This window comes from Caenorhabditis remanei, chromosome III (assembly GCF_010183535.1).
Source record: "Caenorhabditis remanei strain PX506 chromosome III, whole genome shotgun sequence".
Lineage (NCBI taxonomy): Eukaryota > Metazoa > Nematoda > Chromadorea > Rhabditida > Rhabditidae > Caenorhabditis > Caenorhabditis remanei.
The window spans coordinates 1,235,758-1,255,052 of NC_071330.1; the positions used below are offsets into that span (position 1 = coordinate 1,235,758).

Here is a 19,295-nt window from a genome sequence, read left to right on the forward strand (position 1 = left end):
TAGTTTCGAAAGTACGCAGAGTGTTTGCGTACGATGTGCGCCATTTGACGACGATGATGACACGTGGATTTTTACTTTTTCTTTGCGTTTTCCACTATTTTTCCCCCATTTTTCCTTCAAATTGTTGCATTTTTCAGCCAAAAACTCAACGAAATATGTCGGAGTTCATTCGTAATGATCCGATCGCTATGCGACATGCAATACTCTTTGAATTCGTCGGAGGGAAGCCGATTTTCGAGACTTATAAGAAACTATGCGAACGATTGGGAGACGTGGATTATTTGGAGTTCGAATTCTGGTTTATGAGATTTGCAAGAAACGAATTCGACGTTAATTACGACAGAAGGTTGGTGGAAAAGTGACTTTTCATACTTTTATCACTCAAATTTCCAGCTTCGATCCGAAATGCCGCTCGTTCAGCGATTTGCCGGAGGATATCTTCGAAAGATTTCGCGATTATTTGTCATCGGATGACAGGTAAATCAAATTTTACTCAAAGTTTTTCTGAGAAAATCAATAAAATCGTTTCAGATATAATCTGAGTATGGTGTCGAAAAACATCCGAACTATTGTCGATTCGTGGAAACCAAATGTGGAGGAGTTGGTCTTCGAGGAGGAAATGTCAGATCAAGAACGTCTTAAGTATGCGCACTTGCTGAAAAATCCGAAACTCGATTTGGAACATTTGGGAGTTTACCTTGATGACAAGCGGTCTGCTGAACTTGTTGCTTCTGTGCTGAAACAAGTAAATCATCCAGTGCGAGTGAAATCGTTCCTTGTAGTGCCAGTCATCTCGGAAGCCGCAACAATTATCTCAAAGATGGATTCAAAGTCACTGGAATTAGTTTCTATCCGAATAAATGATGGTTCGGTGAAGAATATGAACGAACTTCTTCAATTGGAACAAATCAAAAGATTGGATTCTCTCATCATCTCAACAGACCTCGACTCATCTAAATTCCCGCTCCAATCCTTCTATAACTGCTCCGTATTCGATATTTGTTTTTTTGAAGTTAAACACATCAAACCGATAGTTTCATTCATCAAGAAACTTCTAAAACGCTCTGCTAACCTTGAAGAATGCAGTTTTTATTTCGGCGGGGACCGTCAAAACCGCAAGAAAATGTTCAAAAAACTTTTCTCGAAACTAGGCACGGGTCATTTAGAAACTCGACGGGTCTCGATTCCGGGAACGAAAGATTTCTACGAACTCTCCTATTCAGAATGTGAAATGCATATTACGAGAGAAAGATAATTGTTCGCCCGTTTTTTCTCAAAATCTATTGCATTTTATTTATTATAAATAAAACATTTACTTTGTATAATTGTGGTTTAGAATATTCTGAATAAACCGATTCGTGATTCCTTCACCATGTTCTTTTTTTGGGGTATCATCTCCAGAAATTCCTCAGCAAATCGCGCGGAGGTAACGGCGTAGGATTGGTGAGATATCGGCGGTGGTGAAGCGCGATCTCACACATGCAGCGGCGTAAGCGCAGAACTCCTACGGCGTAATCTCGGATTGCCGGTCGAATTGCCGGTGGGGCGCGCTTGCATACTGCATGTCGTTCTTCCGGTTTTTATAAAAACGCTCATTGATTTAGTGTTAAAATAGATTTATTGAATGTAATTAATATAAGAAACATGAAAAAATAACAACAAATGGATAACAAATAGTCACAAGTGAAGAAACATTAGTCTGGACAGGGAAAGACACTAAAGAGCGAAAAGAGAGGAGAAAGTGAATAGAACAGACAAGAATAAGCAGATAAAAAATTTATGCAATCAGTTTTCTAAGTTCAGTTGAAATAGTCATCGTCGCCGTCCACTTCTCCATCGCTCACACTATAGTTTTCGTTGTCGTAAATTTGTGCTTCGGGGGATTCCGAATTCCTTTGATATCCTATTTGCTCTTCAGTTTGAATAATTTTCCTAAAATTATCAACATTAGTGGGATTGCTTTGAATATTGCAAATGAGAAAATAGTACCTTTGTCGAGTTGGTGATTTTAAACGTAAAAAAAGTGTTGATTCGGCTGTTAACTGTGCGCTGGGGGACACGGAGTGTGGCGGATCTCAAATCATAGCTGAAAATATTAATAATTGTTGATTATTTCATCCTATTTCTGATAGCTTACACTAATCTATGCAGTTTATTACTGATAATTTTAGCCGAGATTTGAAGAGTGTGTCCTGGACGGGATCTGAAAATACTTAGATTATGCAAAGCTCAAAAGCTATTAAAACCTGAAAAAAACGAGCTCGAAGCGCTTTACGAAAATTGTGCGCATAGAAGAAGACATCAGTAGCATCACTCTGCCCAAATTTCTCCATATCTGAACACCTGTTAACGATTTCAGCCAGAAAGAAACAAGATAGTTAGTCGGAGCCGTGCAATCCATGACACGAGATAAATAATAATTAAAAAATTTATTAATACAAATAAAATATAATTTATTCTTACAATATTTTAATAAAATTTAATTTTTAGGACTTTCGAAAGAAAGCGTTCTTTTTCGCAAAAGTAGCAACAACACTCCGGAATTACGCTTGCCGTTTCTCTTTCCTCCGCTGTTATTCCCAAACACTCCTCTCAGTGGTCTCGCCACGTTTTTCATTTTGGAGTTACGGCGTTCCTCCCTCGTAACCCCAAAACCCCTCTTCCTACGCCGTTACCTCCGCCCAATTGCGGGGGTATTTGAGTTTAGAACTCGGAAGAATAGAACTGTGACAAAATAAAACTGTGAAAATATAGAACAGGAAAAAATAGAACTGTTACAAAGTGGAACAGTGAAAGTTAGAACTGCTACAAAACAGAACTCAACAAAATAGAACTGAACGCAATGGAACTGCTACAAAATAGAACTGTTACAAAATAGAACTCTAGTTGGAATGGAGCGCTTTTGCATTTTTTTCTTTTTAGAAGAATCAAAACGACTTTTTTTTCAATTTGAACAATTATTCGATGAAAAAATGAATTTATTTAAGAAAAGTCAAAAATAAATTGAATTTTTGCAAGTTAATGCAAACGCGCTCCATTCGAACTAGAGTTCTATTTTGTAACAGTTCTATTTTGTAGCAGTTCCATTGCGTTCAGTTCTATTTTGTCAAGTTCTGTTTTGTAGCAATTCCATTTTGTCGTAGTTCCACTTTGTTCAGTTCTATTTTTTCCTGTTCTATATTTTCACAGTTTTATTTTGTCGCAGTTCTATTCTTCCGAGTTCTAAACTCAAATACCCCCCCAATTGCTGAGTCTCATTTCCCTTTTGCGCGTAAGGTTCTATGTCTGGTACGCAAACACCGTCACGGCAGATTGCGGTGTTTTCAAAATTTGAAAATTTATTTTTGAAACTTTTCGAAGTGAAAAACTTGGTTTTTATGGTTTTTCAAGAGTTTTCAAAGCTTTTTAAGTCGAAAAATGTCAATATGGTAAATTTTTGACATGGCAAATCATTAATTTTCAAGAAAAACGAAAGAAAATTACGAATTTGGGAAAAAAGTTTTAAAGACAATTTTTCGCTTCAGAAAACCTGAATTTCACAATTTTTTTTGAATGTTTTTTTAATTTTAGGCTGTTTTCTTGTCATTTCTTGCTGTATATCCGTTTTTTTTTCCTTTAATACGCTGTATTTCTCAAAATTTTCACATTTTTTGCAGAAAATACTCATTTCCGATGTTCAACAGTCAGCCACTCCCACCGATGTCTGGCCAGCAGGTAGGAGGAGTTGACACGAGAAGAGGGAACATCGCTTTTATAAATTTTGCTATATTTTGTAATAAAAAGTCAATTTTTCAGCGATAATCGCGTTTTTTATAAATTTAAAACTGATCGAAAAAGCATTTTTCTCAGTTTTTCAGATTTTCAACTGGATTTTTGAATTTTTCTTTTAAAAACCTGATCTTTAAGTTCAAAAGTGATTTTTGATCTCGAAAAATGGAAAAAATGAAGAAATTCCATATATTTTGCTTCACTTTCTGCCTTTTTCGTGCTACTTTTCTATTTCAGGCTCAATTTTTATTTTAACATTGAAAACCTTGGGAAATTCCTGATTTTTGTGGAAAAACTTGATTTTTATGCAGAAAAACCGCTGAAATTCTCACAAAATCCCAAATTTTCCAGACTCTCCAATCGTGTATCTCGTCATTCACCTCATTCCCTCACAAGAATACGTACTCGAGTGCCGCTTATAATCTTCTGAAAACTCAAATTCCAACGAATACCGACGTTCTTCTATTCCAGACGAGATGTCGTCGTCGGGCGAAGAAAAAGAAGAATCGAGTGGGATTGATTGCGGCGGAACCGATTCAAAAGTCACAGATTGTGTTGGAAATGAATGGACAAGTGGCGTTGAGCGAAGAGTTTCCAGCAAAAAATGGGAAACAAGGATGCTTTAAAGTACGGGTGGAGATGGATATGAAAGTTTTGAAATCGAGAAAATCTTAATTGAAAATCACTAAAAACTGGAAAATTTTCGTGTTTCAAGGCATTTTCTTCAATTTTTTCTAACCTATATCCAAAAATTAGCAATTTTTCTGGAGCGCGCTTTTTCTGGAGCGCGCTTTTGTGGGCGTCGTTTTGAATTTCTTCGCTCATTTTTATAGTTTTTTGTCGATTTTGCACCGAATTTATAAATTTGATTAAAATTCGACTTTAAAAAGGGAATTGACCTCACTTGTCAAGGCCCTGCATCAAAAAATGACCCTTTTTTTCAAATTTTTTCAATTTTTCATCGAAAATGTGACTATTTTTGTTCATTTTGCAGAATTTCTTCTAATTCTGAATGACTTGACTTTTTCGCGAAAAAAAACTCGAAAAAATTTGAAATTTGGAATTTGGCGCCAATTTCCTCTTCGGGCCGGGCCTTGACAAGTATGAAATAGACGATACCCGGGAATATTCAATTTCTGCATTTTTTCTAGCTATAGGGATAAAAAATGCTATTTTCCCCGTATTTAGTGATTTTTGTCTGAAATTTTGGTTTTAAAAATGTGTAAAATTATCTGGAGGTTTCTAATGACAATATTTGAAAACTCTCAAAAAACAACCAAAAAAAAACGCGATTTTTCAGTCTTGGTGGCCGAACTTTCGCAGTTTGAGTTTCTAGGCCAGTCAGTTTTATTCGAAAAATCTTAAGTATTCGAATAAAACAGGCAGAGAAGAGCTCTCCGCTCGAAAAACAGACGCTGGACTAGAAACTGAAAGTAAAAAAGTTCGGCCACCAGCACTGACCACTTTTAAGCATTTTCTGGAATTTTCAATTTTAGACTACAGTAACCATCCCGTTTACAGTATGACGGCGTCTCGGCGACATCAGAAAACGGATCAAAAAAGTTGTTTCTGATAGACACGAATCTGAATCGTAATCAGGAAAAAGATGCGATGTACACGAGAAGATCTTGTAAACCGAATTGTGTGCTGAAACATATTATTAGTCGACACGAACCGATTGGAATATTGATTTTAGCGAATCAACACATTGTCTGTGACGAGGAAATCACTCTTCCGTTCGACGTCGATTGGCTGGAATCGCGGGATCCGTTGCCTTGTGTGAAGCATGAAAAGAATATGAGAGAGTGTGGATTGGAGAAGAGACGCAGAATGGAGGAGGAGAAAAGACAGAAGATTGCGGATGAGTTGGCGGAGAAACGAGCCGATCCGAGATATTTTATGGCTGGAGAGTTTAGAAGGGTGCAGGAGATATTCAGAAGACGAAAGACGGAAGAAGAGGAGTCTGGAGAGATGGCGACGACGTCGGAGGCTGTGGTGGTGGCGACGACGACGATGACGAAGACTTTAGTGAAACAACAGAGACAGGTAGGATTCTGGATTCTAAATTGTGGATTCTGAATCTTGGATTTTGGATTCTAATTGTGAAATTCAAAATGTTTGAAATTCTGAAGAGCAGAATCTGAATTATGCGTACTAGATTTTGTCTTCAGGATCCCAAAACCTGGATTCTAAAGTTCAGAATCCAGATTTTCAGAGTCTGAACCGAGGATTCTTGTTTTTCAGGCTGTGGATTCTGTATTCTTAAATTCTGAATTATAAATATTGGATTCTGGATTCTGAATCTAGGGTTGTGAATTCCTGGATCCTAGATTCTGAATTCCTGATTCTGGATTCTGAATCTGAGGTTACGAACTCCAAGATTCTGGATTCTAAATATTGGATTCTGGATCCTAAATCTAGGGTTTTGAATTCCTGGATTCTGGATTCTGAGTATGAAATTCAAGATTTTGAGATTCTGAAGAGCAGTTTCTGAATTCTTGTATTCAGAACCCCAAATTCATGGAGTTGGATTCTGAAATTCTGAATTCTAAAGTGTGGATTCTGGATTCTGAATTCAGTGTATTAGGTTCTGAAATTCTGAATTCTGGATTCTGTGTTCCGTTTTCTGTATGATCGATTTCAGATTCTGGATTTCGTAGTCTGAATTCCAGATTCTGAATTCTGAAATGTAGAGTTTTAGGTTTCAAATTTCAGATTCTAGTTTTTCAAATTTTTAGATTCAGGAATTCTGAAGCCTGAATGCCAGATCCTAAAATCTGATTTCTAGAATCGGATGTCTAGTTTCCTAATTTTGATATTTTCAAATCTGAAGCTTTTTGGATTCTGGAGCCAAGAATACTGGATTCTGAATTTTGAAATCCACGTTTTGAATCACAGATTCTGGAATCTGACTTTTAGATTTTCGATTCTGAATTCTGAAATGTAGAGTTTTGGTCTAAGATTCTGGATTTCAGATTCTAAAATCTCATGTCTAGAATCGGGTTTCCTAATTCTGGGATTTTCAATTCTGAACTCGGTTTTTTGGATTCTGGAGCCTTGGATTCTGATTCCTGGATTGCGGATTCGGGATTCTATGTTCTGAATCCAGGATTCTATGATCCAGTTACTCAAAAAAAAAATCCCGGATTCTGAATCTTGACGTCAGAATATTTAATTTCAGAATTTCTTAATCCAAATCCCAAATTCCTCCTTTTCCAGACCCCTCCCAAACCAATGATTGCTTGGAAACCACCATCTCAACCATTCCAAAATCCAAAGAAACGTCCGAATCACTACTCTTCAACAGCTCTCACATACCTCAAAACAATTCCACGTCTTCACAAGAATCTAGTACTCGATCCGAAATCTCTGAATAACGCATTCCGAATGTACAGTAAAAAAGACGATTTGGAGACGTTGGTGACGTCAGAAACTATCGATCCATCTGGAATTCTTCTAGAAATCAATGGATTCATTTCGATGGCTAATGAAGTTAAAGTAAGTCTCGGAAAAAGACGAAACTAGCAATAATTAACCATTAAAATCGCTAAAAACGGAATTTTGATTTTGAAATATTGGAAATCAAAATTCTGAATCTAGAACCACGAATTCTAAATCTAGAATCTAGAATCTAAAATTCCAGAAAAAGAGCATCTGAAGATCCGGAATTCGGAATCTAGAATCATGAGATATGAAACTAGTTTTTGAATCTGAAATTCCAGATTCCGGAATCTATAAATTCAAAACTCTGGGATTCAGAATCCTTTCAACTGATATCTAAATCTCAAATTTCAGAATTCCAATTATGGATTCCTGAATCCCAAAACCATCATTTTGATTTTAAGTTTTGTGTCCACATTTACTGATTCTGGACTTCTGAATCAGGACTGAAAATTGTTCCGAAAATTTTTGACCGAAAAAGCTGAAAAATTCAAAAAAAAAAAAAGTCAAAAAACCTGTGAAAATATGAGTTTTTTGGAGCAAAAATCTTGAATTTGTATGAGAACTGTAAGTATTTCAAGGAGAGACCCCCCCCCCCCCAGAAATCTATTTTTGAGTACAAAATTAGAAAAAAATCGAAAATTCACTTTTTTTTGTTACTTTATTTTTGAAAATTTCAGGAGAATTTTCCAAAATTTTCCGAACGGTTTTTTTTTTCGAAAACTATCCGAAAATATTCTAAATCCCGAATTGTCACTATTAGAACATTTTCTTGCTTTTTTTCTATTAGCAGCCCACGCCCTCTTACAAATGCGCTCCACCGCAAACGAGAGAGTATCAGCGAGATACGCAGAGTTGTTTCTCGCGCCGACACAGGTTTTCACAGTTTTCGATCCCTTTTCGCTATTTTTCATAAAATTTTACAAAAAAAACGTATGAAAATAGCGAAAATAAGTCAAAAACTGTGAAAATCTGTGTCGGCGCGAGAAAAAAAAACTCTGCGTCTCTCCCCGATACTCTCTCGTTTTCGGTGGGGCGCAGTTGTAAGAAGGGGCGGACGAAAGTAGATTTTGAACATTTGAGGAAAATTTTTCAAAATTTTTCGAAAAGTTTGTTTCGATCCGTTATCAACTGGTGCTGTCGATATTAAAGGATTTCTATGCAAAAGAATAGTTATTTTCATAGTTGTCAAGGCCCGGCTTCAAAAAATGACCCTTTTTTTCAATTTTTCATCGAAATTTTTTCACTTTTTCATCGAAAATGTGACCATTTTTGACTATTTTTCAGAATTTCTTCTAATTCTGAATGATAGTCGAAAATGTGACTTTTTCGCGAAAAAATTTCAAAAAATTTGAAAAAGTTTGACTTTCGCGCCAATTTGCCCGGGCCGGGTCTTGACAACTATGGTTATTTTCGTCTTTTCCCAACGTTTCCTATTATTCAATTCCAAATTTCATTCCCATTCTTTCAGAGAGTCCCCGGCGACGGAACCCTGATCTACGGAGGGCTGGATAAGACACAAAAACTCATTTGCATCGACACAAAGACCCATAACGACGACGCGCGTGTCATTCGTCGTTCGTGTTTCCCGAATGCCACGATATACCACGTCACAGATGATTCCGAATTGCTTCGAATCGTGTTGGTTCCAACGAGAGTTCTCAAGAAAGGGACTGAAATCACTCTAGCATTCGATTTCGATTCGAGACACTCGGAAGTGCCGATTGAATGTGCAACACATAAGAATAGTATGCATTTGTGCTCTTTTGAGAATGAAAGAAAACGACATTTGGAGAAAAAAGAATGTAAACGACGTGCGGCGGAATGTGGGAATTCTGAGTTAGAAGGTACCACGCCGAAACGTAAAATGGAGGAGACTCCAGAATCATCTGAATCCTCGGAACGTCTTCTGGAAAACCTTCAGAAGATAGCTATCGATACACCACCTGGCTCCAAGCCCACATTCAAAATTCCGCCACAACGTCTTAGTAGAAGAAATTCGTTCCCCGTGACGAATCCGACGTCTTCTGCGATGTCGGGGATTCTGAAGGATCTGACGCCGTCTGAGTCGGAAAAGGTATAGGGTTAAGAGTTTGGAAATCTGAAATTTTCAGCCTGAAGTTCTTAGAATTTCATAGAAGAGGTTTCAGATGAAACATTATTGAAAAAACTGAAATGAAACTTTTTTTCAGAATTTCAGAAATACAAAAATACCATAGTTGTCAAGGCCCGTGCAAAGCGCGAAAGTTAAATTTTTTTCAAATTTTTTGAAATTTTTTCGCGAAAAAGTCAAATTTTCGACTATCAGTCAGAATTAGGCGAAATTCTGAAAAATAGTCAAAAATGGTCACATTTTCGATGAAAAATTGAAAAAATTTCAAAAAAAGGGTCATTTTTTGAAGCCGAACCTTGACAACTATGTGGAAATGTGAAATTTTCAGCCTGAAATTCATAGAAATTCATAGAAGAGGTTTCAGATGAAATATTAGAATTTCAGAAATCCAAAAATACAATTTTTCGAAAAATTTGAGAATTTTATTCCGAAATCTTTTTTCCCAAAAATTGTAAATTTTCGAATGAATCTGAAATATTTTAGAAAATTTCAGAAATTAAAAACAATAATAATCTCAAACGGATTTCTATTAGAAAAGTCAAAATTTACCTTCTTTTGAGTAGTGCTGAAATTCTATAAGATCTGAATGAAAATTTGAAATTTATAACCTGAATTTCATAAAAATGAAAGATTTCAGAAATCCATTGGTTACTTCTTGTAAAACTTAGAAAAATTGTTTCAGAAGTGCAAAAATCGAAATTTTTTCGAAAAATTTTGAGAATTTCATCACAAAATCTTTGAAATCTACTGAATTTTTCCCTTTTTTTTTTAAATATGAAAATAACACATTATTATATACATTTTATCCAAGATATAATAAATTTGAGAATAAATCTGAAATTTTCAGCATAAATACTGTTAAAATGAAAAAAAAAACAGCACTTCATTTTTGATTTTATCTCAAAACTATAAAGAAATTTCAGATTTTACTCTCAGATTTCTGTGAAAATCTCATAACGTGTTGGAAAAATGACTGTTTTGAATAATTTTCGCAGAAAAATCGAAATTTTTTCGAATAATTTGAGAATTTCATCGTAGAATTCATAAAAATTGTCCATTTTTCGATATGGAAACTCCCGAATTTTTCAAATTTTCATTGAAAAAATAATGAAAATAATGAATCTTTCTTTATATTTTGCCCTAAATGTGATGAATTTCAGAAAAAAAACTTTTTTTAAAGTGTATTTTTATACCGATTTCTATCTGAAAAACTCAACATTTGCCTCATGTTTCTTTTGAAAATTGCTGAAATTCAAAAAAAAAACAACTCAAAAAAATGTAATTCTGAAGAAAAATCTGAAATTTTCGGCGTAAAATCTATAAAACTGAGGAAATGTCAATTTTTTGAACATGTTTTTCGCAAATTTTTCCCATCAATTTCCCTTATTTCCAGACTCCTCCCATCCCAATTCTTTCTCCACAAAAACCAACCGAATCGACATCATTCACCAAGCAAGAATCGAAAGAAAAGCTACTTGTAAGGGTATTTTTCAGAGATTTTTTAAACGAATTTTGAACATTTTCAGCCAATTGACATTGAAAATCTTGCTCCAGAAAGCCCTCCAAATGATCCTAGACCTGGAGACGTCTTGACAATGGATTCTGAATCCCCAACGTCATCTGATTTTACGAAACTCTCACTTCCATCTGTTCCATCTGATATTCCGACGTCTTCTGATGCTTCTGAAGCTCCAACATCATCTGCAACTCCATCTGAAGTCTCAACAATTCCCATTCTCGTAGCGCCATCCGATATTCCCACGATTTCAGATGAAATCGCGACTGAAGAAACTAAAAATGGAGATTTTGAATCGAATGATATTGCAGAGGTACAGCTTATAGGGTAGCTGGAAGTCTGGAATTAAAGATTCGGAATACTGAATCTTAAAACTGAAATCCAAGACACAGAATCCAGAATACAGATTCTTGAGCCCTGAATACCAAAAGAAGAATCTAGAATTCGAGACATAGATCCCAGAACTCTGAATCCTGAAGCCACTGGAGCTCTAGATTGGAGCTCTGGAGCGGCTCCAGATATCGGACTCAGAATTCTGAAATCCGAATCCGTAATCCAGTATTCAGAGTCTAGAACCCTATAATCCAGACTTTCAACGGGCCGGGCCGGGCCGGTATGAAAATTTCTAGGGCCCGGCCCGGCCCGGCCCGGTGGGCCCGGAAGTTCAGTACTGAAAAAAATTCAAATTTTTTTTTCGAAAATTTCCCGATTTTTTTTGAAAAATATTTCTTAAAAACAATTTTTTGTAGGTTTCGAAGGGTTTTGAAAAATATACTTGAGGAAAAATATGAACAATTTTCAGAAAATAAATTTTTGGACAAAAAATTGTAGTGAAAAAAGTTCAAAAATTCAAATCCGGGCCGACCGGGCCGGGCCGGGTCGGCGGGCCGGCCCGGAATTTTGCAAGTCTGCTATAATCTGAATCCAGGATACAAAATTCTCATTCCTGAATTGTCCAAGTAGAAACCAGAGCACCAAATTCTGAATCTCTCACATCATTGCTCTGAATCTTGAACCTAGAATTCAGGATCTAGAATAGAAAATCCAGAATCTATATGCTTGAACTCAAATTTTGAAAAAAAAAAACCTGAATTCTGCGTCCTGACTCCAGAATCTGAAAGTCAGAGCCATAATAATCAACTCTGAATCCGCACTCAGAATTTGTTATCGTGGAATTTAGAATCTGGAATGCTTTCTTACGATTGTTGAATTTACACCAACTTTTGAATTTCAGAATTTAAAAATTAGTTGGAGTGAATTCAATCAGAATCCATAAGAAAATATTCGAAATTCCACGATAATAAATTATGATTCCGGATTCTGAATTAATGATTCTAGCTCACATGCTTACTTTCAGATTCTGGAGTCAGGACGCAGAATTCAGGTGTTTTTTTTTTCAAAATTTGAGTTCAAGCATCTGGATTCTGGATTTTCTATTCTAGATCCTGAATTCTAGGTTCAAAATTCAGAATTTTGGAGTGAGGATTCCGAGTACCGGATTCAGAATTTCGTGCTCTGGTTTCTACTTTGACAAATCAGGAATGAGAATTTTGTATCCTAGATTCAGATTATAGGGTTCTAGACACTGAATACTGGATTACAGATTCATAATTCAGAATTCAGAGTCCGATATCTAGAGCAGCTCCAGAGCTCCAATCTAGAGCTCCAGTGGCTTCAGGGTTCAGAGTTCAGGGGTCTACATCTCGAATTCTAGATTCTGAATTTAGTATTCAGGACTCAAGAATCTGAATTTTTAGATTCTGGATTCTGAAGATTGAACTCTGGTTTCCAGAATCCACTCAGGATTCTGTTTTTTTTTAGATTTCTTTCAGGAAAATGATGATTTTGTATTCCGGATTCAGACTATCGGGTTCTAGACACTGAATACTGGATTACGGATTCAGAGTCCGATATCTGGAGCACCTCTAGAGCTCCAATCTAGAGTTCTAGTGGATTCAGGGTTCAGAGTTCTGGGGTCCAAATCTCGAATTCTAAATTCTGGATCATGAATTCAAGATTCTGAATTTAGTGTTCAGGACTCAAGAATCTGAATTCTGGATTCTGAGGATTGAACTCTGGTTTCCAGAATCCAGATTCTGTTTTTTGGATTTAGAATTAGAATCTCGAAATCTCTCAACTCTAATCATTCCAGACTCCCCCACCACCATCATCATCCCACAGATCTGCCGATTCCACCGCCGCCGACGACGACACGGACGAAATATCCGACGAAGACGAAGCCGAATCGTCATGGGAAATGCGTTGTCACTGTTGCATGCCGCACGAGTGTGGCAACACAATCGAGTGTGATTCATGCAAGACGTGGCAACACATGGCATGTATGGGTCTGACAGAAAAAAGTGACGTCTCGAATTACCTTTGTGAAGTTTGTCAACCGAGAAAGCTTCCGATGAACAAGACGACCGCCGTCAAACTTCAGAGACAGATTCTGAAGGGGTTGAAGGCGTCAACGTCACGAAAAGGGGATAAGAAGAAGAAGAAGAAGAAGAGACGAACTGGAATGGTGGTTCAGAAAACTCCAGAATCCCAGAAGACCAAAGGAAACTCTGAAGGTGTCGCTAGTCTTCTGAATTCTCTTTCCACGACGTCGTCCGCTGAATCGCTTCTGAAGGAGGCACGTCTTCACCGAAAAGCCAAACGATCCAGTGATAACGACGAGATTCTGAAGGCGACCTGTGATGTGAAGGTTGGTGACGTCATCCTCGAGGTTTCTGGATACTTGTCGAAGCCAGAAGAAGTCAAAAGGAAGGCTGGCGGTGTCGCTGGAATATTTATGTATCATGGCCTTGCGATAGGCGATTCTGGAGATTCTGAAGGCGTCCTGTGCATTTCCACACGAAAAAATGGGATTTCAGCGAATGTCAGAAGATCGTGCGCGCCGAATTCCGCGTTAAAACACGTTGTTGACGTTGAAAATCAACTGAAATTCATCGTCATCGCCACAGAAGAGATCGCACGTGGACACGAGATCACTCTGCCGTTTGACGCCGACTGGAGGGAATCTAGAATACCGTTGAAGTGTGCACGTCATCTGAAGAATCTTGGAGAGTGTCCGTTGAAGAAAGAGAGACGACGGGTGGCGGCGGAGAGAAGGAAAAGTGATCCGGAGGAGAAGACGGGGATGAAGAGAAGACGTGGGGAGAGTGGAGCTGAGGGATCGTCGTCGTCGTCGTCGTCGGCGAAAAGATTCAAGATTAAGGTAAAATTATAAGAGAAAAAGGGACATCTGGAGTCTGGAAATTCAGAAATTTTTAGCTTGAAAATGTTTTTTTCAACGAATTTCCAGACTTTTTAATCATGGAGCATAGAGAAAGAGGGTTTTTGAAGCATAAAAAACGAAAAAGTGGAAAATATTGTCCGAAAATTTCAATTTTCTGATGAAAAATACAGTTTTTCAGCTATTTTGCATAAATTTCATAAATTTACAAGATTTCCGTTGAATTTTATAACGTATATCGATGTAAAATGCGATTTTTGATGAAAAATAATGAGTTTTCAATGGAAAAAGTAGAAATTTTCATTTCGGAAACGAAAATTCAGTTTTTAGAGTTTTTAAACCTGTTTTTCGACAAAAAATTAATTTTTTAAATCTGAAAATACATGTTTTGCCTACAAAATTTGAGTTTTTCACCGAATTTTTGTGATTTCAGTTGAAAATCAGGTTTTTGGACATCAGGACATACAAACAACACAGATAGAGGCCTGAATTTTTAGATTTTCAGCTCAATATCATCATTTTTGCGCAGTTTTTGGACATGTGGATGTTCAGACACACAGACAGAATGCTAGATAAGAATATGAGGTTTTGAAGTCGAGTCATTTTAAAACGGAGGCATTTCGAGTCTAGAATTCTGAAAATTGCTGTAAAAAACTGAAATTTCTTCCAGTTTTCAGACGTTCGGACACACAGACAGACATCTGGAATTACAGTCAGATATTGAGACATTTAGAAACTGGAACAGTTTGAAAACGAGACGTTTTGAAACCGAGACATTTTAAAACCAGGATTTTTCATAATGGAACAATAAAATACCTGATGTTTCGATTTCCAAAATTTTTTGATTTTGTTTTCACCGGTTTCGAAACGTCCAGAATATTCAGATTTTGAAAATTTTTTCGAACATTTTTTGACCGAAAAAGCCAAAAATTCAAGAAAAATGAGTTTTTCGGGACAAAAAAAAATTGAATTTGTAAGAAAACTGTAGTTAAGACCCCCCAGAAACCTGTATTTGAGTACAAAATTAGAAAAAATTTCTAGAAAAATCGAAAAATCACTATTTTAGATACTTAATTTTCAACATTTTTCGAAAAGTTTGGACCCAAACATACTTGTCAACCGGGCCAAAACGGACCGGCGCGTAATTCGCGTCAAAATGAATATTATGAGCTGAAAAATATACCAAAATGTAGATCTCGACGAGTTCTATGTCCGTGACTTACTACGGGCCGGATGTCTATTCGTTAATATGCCGCGGGTCAGGCTAGAATGGCTTTTTTGGCCATTTTCGCGTTTTTTGACACTTTTTCCCGGCCCGCGGCACATTAACGAATAACCATCCGGCCCGTAGTAGGTCACGGATATAGAACTCGTCGAGATCTACATTTTGGTATATTTTTCAGCTCATAATATTCATTTTGACGCGAGTTACGAGCCGGCCCGTGTCGGCCCGTTTCGGCCCGGTTGGCAAGTATGCTTAAAAGTGGTCAGTGCTGGTGGCCGAACTTTTTTACTTTCAGTTTCTAGTCCAGCGTCTGTTTTTCGAGCGGAGAGCTCTTCTCTGCCTGTTTTATTTTTTACTTGTCAACCGGGCCGAAATGGGCCGACACGGGCCGGCGCGTAATTCGCGTCAAAATGAATATTATGAGCTGAAAAATATACCAAAATGTAGATCTCGACGAGTTCTATGTCCGTGACTTACTACGGGCCGGATGTCTATTCGTTAATATGCCGCGGGTCAGGCTAGAATGGCTTTTTTGGCCATTTTCGCGTTTTTTGACACTTTTTCCCGGCCCGCGGCACATTAACGAATAACCATCCGGCCCGTAGTAGGTCACGGATATAGAACTCGTCGAGATCTACATTTTGGTATATTTTTCAGCTCATAATATTCATTTTGACGCGAGTTACGAGCCGGCCCGTGTCGGCCCGTTTCGGCCCGGTTGGCAAGTATGCTTAAAAGTGGTCAGTGCTGGTGGCCGAACTTTTTTACTTTCAGTTTCTAGTCCAGCGTCTGTTTTTCGAGCGGAGAGCTCTTCTCTGCCTGTTTTATTTTTTACTTGTCAACCGGGCCGAAATGGGCCGACACGGGCCGGCGCGTAATTCGCGTCAAAATGAATATTATGAGCTGAAAAATATACCAAAATGTAGATCTCGACGAGTTCTATGCCCGTGACCTACTACGGGCCGGATGGCTATTCGTTAATGTGCCGCGGGCCGAGAAAAAGTACCGAAAATGGCCAAAAAAGCCATTCTAGCCCGGCCCGCGGCACATTAACGAATAGCCATCCGGCCCGTAGTAGGTCACAGACATAGAACTCGTTGAGATCTACATTTTGGTATATTTTTCAGCTCATAACATTGAGTTTGACGCGAGTTACGCGCCGGTCCGTGTCGGCCCGTTTCGGCCCGGTTGGCAAGTTTGGACCCAAAAATACATTAAAATACCAAATTTCCAGGCAATGCCAATCCGCCACTCGACTCCTCACCCATCAATTCTCCCACCATCTCTTGAACAAGAAGATCAGATTCAACAGAATCAATACTCGCCGAAAGTCGTCAAAATTCTGCGTACAATCCCTCCATTCCACTTGGAATCCCCATATCTCAATGCATCCGGTTACTCTCAAAAGGCTCGATCGGATTCTGATGAGATTCTGAAGACGTCGTGTCCAGTGTCTCCAAGAAAAGTTATCATGGAGATGACAGGATTCATATCAACACCGAGTGAAGTGGAACGAGGCGAGGGAGTATTCGTTTATGATGGATTAATGAAAGAAGGAATCGATAAGAATTCACCGGATTCTCTGCTCTGTATCGACACGAAACGCGGTGGAAACGAGGCGAAACTCATACGAAGATCGTGTGCTCCGAATTCGATATTGAAGCATGTCGTTGGAACTGAAAGTATCGAGATTCTAGTCGTCGCTTCTGAACAGATGGATGAGGGAACTGAGGTTAAGCTGCCATTTGACGTGGATTTTGTGGAGAGAGGCGAACCGTTGAAGTGTGTGGAGCATGAGAAGAATATGAGCGAGTGTCCGATGGAGATGAGAAGAATTTCGGGAAGAAAACGAGGCGGACAGGATATGAGAATGGATTTTGAGAATGAGGTATATTTGCAGTCCAGAGTTGCGCGGAATTCCGACTTCCGTTTTGAAAATTTTACTTCCGACTTCCGGCTTCCGACTTCCGTTTTGAAAATTTTACTTCCGACTTCCGGGCATTTTTCCACTTCCGGCTTCCGACTTCCGTTTTGAAAATTTTACTTCCGACTTCCGGGCATTTTTCCACTTCCGACTTCCGGCTTCCGTTTTGAAAATTTTACTTCCGACTTCCGGGCATTTTTCCACTTCCGACTTCCGGCTTCCGACTTCTGTTTTGAAAATTTTACTTCCGACTTCCGACTTCCGTTTTTGTGTTTTTACTTCCGACTTCCGTCATTCCATCGGTGGAATTTAGGAAAAGTAAATTTCGCAGAAATACAGGGAAAAATTGTCTGAAAGGACAGAAAATAGACTTTTCTTCAGCTAAAAACTAATTTCCACTAATTTTCGCGACTTTATGACTTAAACCACTTCCGCCTTCCGACTTCCCACTTCCGGGCATTTTTCACTTCCGACTTCCGTCTTCCGTTTTCAAAATTTCACTTCCGAATTCCGTTTTCAAAATTTTACTTCCGACTTCCGTTTTAGAAAAAATCACTTCCGCGCAAATCAACTCTGATTTGCAGTCTATCCCTCTTACAACTGCGCTCCACCGCAAACGAGAGAGTATCGGCGGGGAGAGACGCAGAGTTATTTCTCGCGCCGACACAGATTTTTACAGTTTTTGACCCTATTTTTTGAAAAACAGCGAATATAGGGTCAAAAAGTGTGAAAATCTGTGTTGCCGCGAAAAAAAGCCCTGCGTCTATCGCCGATACTCTCTCGTTTGCGGTGGAGCGCGGTTGTAAGAGGGATGGACTGGTAATAGTGAAAGGGAGAGGCTGAAAATTGGAGTTTTCAGATTCTGAATTCCAATTTTAAGACTGTGCATTCTGAGACCTGAATTTTAAGTTCCAGATTATGAATTCAGATTTCTAGATTTGAATTTTTTAAATTATTGATTCAGAAACTCAGATTCGGAAATCCGGATTCTGAATTGGCAGAGTCAGATTTTCGGATTCAGAAACCTGTGTTCCAGATTTTGAATTCTAGATTTTGAATTTAAAATTTAGGATTTTATATTTTGGGATTTTGATTTTGAATCCGGGTTCTGACTTCTGAATTTAGAATTCTGAGTTCTAGATTCTGGATTCTGGACTTCAAATACTGGATTCAGAGGTTCTGAATTCAGAAACCCAGATCCCAGATTTTGAATTCCGCAGTCTGGATGCAGAAATCTAAATTCTGGATTATGCGTTTTGAATTCTAGTTTCTAGATTCAGATTATGATTGCTGGAATCTTGAATTCTGATTTTTGGAACCTGAATTCTCGGATTCCGAACTTTAATTTTTGGTATTGAATGCAAAATCCCGGAACTTGGGTTCCCGGTTTTGGAATCTACATTCTGGATCTTGAATTCAATTTTTTCGAATTCAATATCCTCGATCCTCGAAAAAAGTTTTTTTTTCGAAAAGTTTAAACCGATAAAATCGAAAAAAGAAAGTCAAGAAAACTGTCTGAAAAAATGAGCATTTCGGAGTCAAAAACCTTTGAATTTGTATGAAAACTATAAGTATTTCGAAAAATAACCATTTTGTTACTTAATTTGTGAAAATTTCAGCAGAAATTTCCAAAATTTTTTAAACTTTTTTTTTTCGAAAGCTATCCCAAAACTTTTCCAGATCTCCCCTGTTCCACGTGTCAATTCCTCTCCACTTTTCTCGACTCCTCTCCAGAATCCCATTCCACCTCCAATCACAAATCCATGGAATCAATTGAACCTGTTGAGTCGCATAAACTCAGTTTTTGGATCCACAGGTAGCTAGAAAATGGGGGCGGAGCTTCCAAAATTTCAATTTTTAAGTTTCAGAGCCATCAGACCCCACAATTCAACCGCCACGCCACGAATCTCCACATCTCTAAATCTGTTAAATTTTTGTTTTTTTTTCTGCATTTTTCTCTTTCTCATGATACCATTTTACTTGACTGTTTCTTTGTTTCCCGCGCCCGGTTGAAAAAGCTAAAATAGCTTATGTCCTGTGAATTTTGTTGTAAACACGCTCCATTGACAC

The 19,295-nt window shown here is 37.9% G+C and overlaps 2 protein-coding genes across 2 annotated transcripts; one reads left to right on the forward strand and one right to left on the reverse strand.

Annotated features, from left to right (window-relative positions):
• Nucleotides 1–1,799: 1,799 nt before the first annotated feature.
• On the reverse strand, nucleotides 1,800–2,311 carry GCK72_008380 (uncharacterized protein; the record flags this gene model as incomplete). Its single annotated transcript, XM_003102182.2, has 3 exons — nucleotides 1,800–1,932; nucleotides 2,138–2,203; nucleotides 2,247–2,311. The coding sequence occupies 3 exons, from the start codon at nucleotides 2,309–2,311 to the stop codon at nucleotides 1,800–1,802; spliced, it is 264 nt and encodes an 87-aa protein (XP_003102230.2).
• Nucleotides 2,312–3,672: 1,361 nt separating this feature from the next.
• On the forward strand, nucleotides 3,673–19,146 carry GCK72_008381 (uncharacterized protein; the record flags this gene model as incomplete). The annotated part of the gene is made up of 12 exons (XM_053726793.1): nucleotides 3,673–3,714; nucleotides 4,120–4,395; nucleotides 5,290–5,814; nucleotides 6,277–6,396; nucleotides 6,988–7,266; nucleotides 8,681–9,286; nucleotides 10,716–10,799; nucleotides 10,849–11,151; nucleotides 12,991–14,058; nucleotides 16,536–17,189; nucleotides 18,906–19,041; nucleotides 19,094–19,146. The coding sequence occupies 12 exons, from the start codon at nucleotides 3,673–3,675 to the stop codon at nucleotides 19,144–19,146; spliced, it is 4,146 nt and encodes a 1,381-aa protein (XP_053586370.1).
• Nucleotides 19,147–19,295: the final 149 nt, after the last annotated feature.